The 3,243-nt window shown below is 40.7% G+C and overlaps 1 protein-coding gene across 1 annotated transcript in view; it reads left to right on the forward strand.

Moving 5' to 3' along the window:
* Positions 1–3,243, forward strand: part of T265_04392 (hypothetical protein) — a gene marked incomplete at both ends in the record, with an annotated part of 43,656 nt that overhangs the window by 19,448 nt on the left and 20,965 nt on the right. The window contains one exon of the mRNA XM_009169131.1: positions 1,263–1,376. Within this exon, the coding sequence (XP_009167395.1) occupies positions 1,263–1,376 (114 nt within the window). The remainder of the gene's footprint in view (positions 1–1,262; positions 1,377–3,243) is intronic.

A 3,243-nucleotide genomic window follows, 5' to 3' on the forward strand; every position in this document is an offset into this window, starting at 1 on the left:
TGATGATGATGATGATGATGATGATGATGATGATGATGATGATGATGATGATGATGATGATGATGATGATGATGATGATGATGATGATGTATATTCAATAAAGTTGGGTTGAGGCGGTTCGCTGCTTGTCATTTGGCAGTCAATTTCTGCAGCCATTTAAATAAATTATATAGGCGTACACATGTTTCGAAGAGCTAGCAGAAAATTCATTGCAAAACTAACAATTAAATACCGTCCATTCCACGTTTCAATCGAATTGAGGTTAACTCAACTTGGATCAACTTAACCTTCTTGTGAAGAACAATCGTCTTCATTAACCTGAGTGCACTGACGCTGGGACTTTATACACCTGTGTTGTTGTATTTGGCTTTTACCACACTTCCATGATTATCCTGTCCCGGCAGTTATAGTTCTGCGTTAGCAACTCATTGAAAATAAGGGTAAAAATAGGTTTTGAACCTACCTGTCAGGGTTTAACAGAATTCGGATTGCGGCTTTTCATGACTCATTTATATCAGCTTGGGTTTGTTCACTTAAAACGAAAACGAACCTGATAAAAACAGCTTACATACTGCATGGAACGCCCAAGAAATAAGGATTTACTTTTTAGGGTTTCATTCCGACATCTCAAACCAGCTGGCAAAATAGTGCAGCGAATTAATGGCCCACCAGAAATTCACAAGACAAATTTCCCGTTTGGACCCACTTTAGTTGTGTGCACTTCTACAGATCACGCAGCTGCCAAGTGGTTTTTTGAGACTTTAGAACTAATACCTCAGCGTTCACGTTATTACAGTCCTCATAAACCTTCTGATTTTGTGTGGCTGAGAAGAGACGTCGGCTTGAGTCTGAAATGTGTGTATTTCTTTGATGCATCTCTTGTTGCAAACGTTCCACCCGTAAAAACTATAAGTCCCATATATGACCACAATATTTCATAAAGCTTTACGGTTCTAATCCCGCCATCTCATTAAAGAAACTACTGCGTCTGCCTTGACCAGCTGACTTTATCGTTCAANATATTATATATATAATACCTTCAGTTATGATTTTCCCGTGTCCGCAAAAGTCAAATTTCGCTCTTCTTTCGTGCCTGGTCAAATTGGTTTACAGTTGAAATTGAGCCTTGATGTTGGTTATCGTCAAACTCACTCGACTGCATGGGTTGTAGTTTCTATTTTGTCTCTAATTTCTCGATAAGTTAACATGTGCTCCAGTTGATGAAAAGAATCCCTTACGATTTTACGCTACTTTTATTACAGATTCGACCGGAAAACTTCCACGGTCTGACGGGAACTTTTCAATTTGATGGTCATGGATGGCGTTCTAATATAAACCTGCACATTTTGGAGCATGGCGCAGAAGGTTTCAGGCAGGTCGGTTTCACTATTTTTCGTGACAACAATATGCACATTCTGCTGACTCTTCAGCACCTAGATTATTCACCAGCCCGCATTGTGTGCTCCAAGATTGCATATCTCTAAGAGTTACGATAGTATCTATCCCCTTCGAGTTCTTCCTGAATCAATCACGAAACATTGGTTTATTTAGGAAATCCACATATATAGGAACCCCACATATCTTGACTTAATTTAGTAGCAGCTTTGATAAGAGCAAATGATTCCATACAGACAGGGTTCATGCACACTGAACTCAACACTGTACTGCGAGGTTATCCAGCTTGCACTACAAGTTAGTCGCCTTGTAACCGTAATTCCGGTTAAGGTTCATGTAGGCCACTTGGGTGAAGGAAGCGGTAAATTGCGATGCTTACTTTTGCGCAAGTTGCAACAATCTAGCAAACTCTATCCACGGCTGTTATCTCAAAACCCCATACCCATAACCAATGTCCACATGTATGGCGAATGCATACTACAGCATCACAATCAGTCATCCTGATCATCACCATCATGGTCTTCAGTATTGCTTTTTTTCCTTTGAGCCACTGTTTCACGTTCTCTTTGAAGTGACTGCCATGGACTAAATATAAAGAAGGGAAAGTCAAACTTAGTGCAATGGTGAGGGTTCTACTTACTGAGATTACGTGAACCGAATCAATAGGTAGGGTGAAACGGGTTAAATAGTTTAGGGTTGCAAGTTCCATAATGACTACACAAGCTATCCTGTCAAAAATATCCTCAGTCATCGAAAAGTTCTACCTTTTTCCTAGCCAGAAGGACATCATTTGCTAATCTGACCGGCTTGTGCAACCAAAGTTTTTGTCATCCGAAATATTCGGATCGACAAACCGTCGTTCGTTCGCACTACGGCAAAGACTATTCAGAATATAGTAGGTGCGTAAATGGCTCTCTCGACACTGGTAAAACATGATCTAACCACAGTTCACTACAATCTTTAGGAGGAGGTCTTTCATTGAGCGTACACTTAGTTTGTTGTCGTTGAATAAATCCACCCTGTTAATCCCATACTTCGGATTGACAAGCTGGCTGAAGTCTGGTCAACCCAGTGACCTGCGGCTAAAATATATTCGACGACTGCCGAGCACGGTAAATTTTGACCGGGCAACAATCCCGAGCTCTGGTTCGTTTGCACCCAAAGAAGAACTTGCTCCTTGATTTTTGACAGTGACGCATAGGTTCGGACTACGTGAAGTCCCCCGGAGATAAATTTGAGCTGATATATACAGTGGGGTTTGGCATCAATAAGCCTCTATTAATTGAAGTCGTGACCCTCGTGTCCGTTTTTTCTCACCCGATCGTGCAACATTTTTCAAGCAGTTGGCTCATCCCTATTGGAAGCGAGTTCTATGAACACATTCGTCTTGGGCATATTGTCACATTTCGGAAGTCCAAGTTCCACCTGACTGTATTGTTTGATCAACGGAATATCCATCATCAAATCTTGTCCAGCTTCAGCTGAATCTGGTTTGCAGAACAGAGTTCAAACGACGTTGAGATGTTGCTTTAGGGGAATAATAATTGAGAAATTTCCCAGCCATTTGAACTTTCCGTAAGTGCTCCATTCAGAAAATACGATGGACTTTGCATCAGTTTGTTCTAAGGATTAATTTTTAGATTGCAGGAAAATTGGGCTCTTAAAGTCATACTGAGATGACAATTTGAACATACTCTGAGACAGTAAATTCACGCACAGGGAGATGAGCTAACAGCGAGTCAACAGTTTACTGATCAAATAAACTTGGCTATGGTATTTAACGTTTCCAACGTGTAGCAGAGTCTAACGAATCTTTGACAACAGAGATCTCAACGTTTTGCTTTGCAT

Source organism: Opisthorchis viverrini, assembly GCF_000715545.1.
Source record: "Opisthorchis viverrini unplaced genomic scaffold opera_v5_72, whole genome shotgun sequence".
Lineage (NCBI taxonomy): Eukaryota > Metazoa > Platyhelminthes > Trematoda > Opisthorchiida > Opisthorchiidae > Opisthorchis > Opisthorchis viverrini.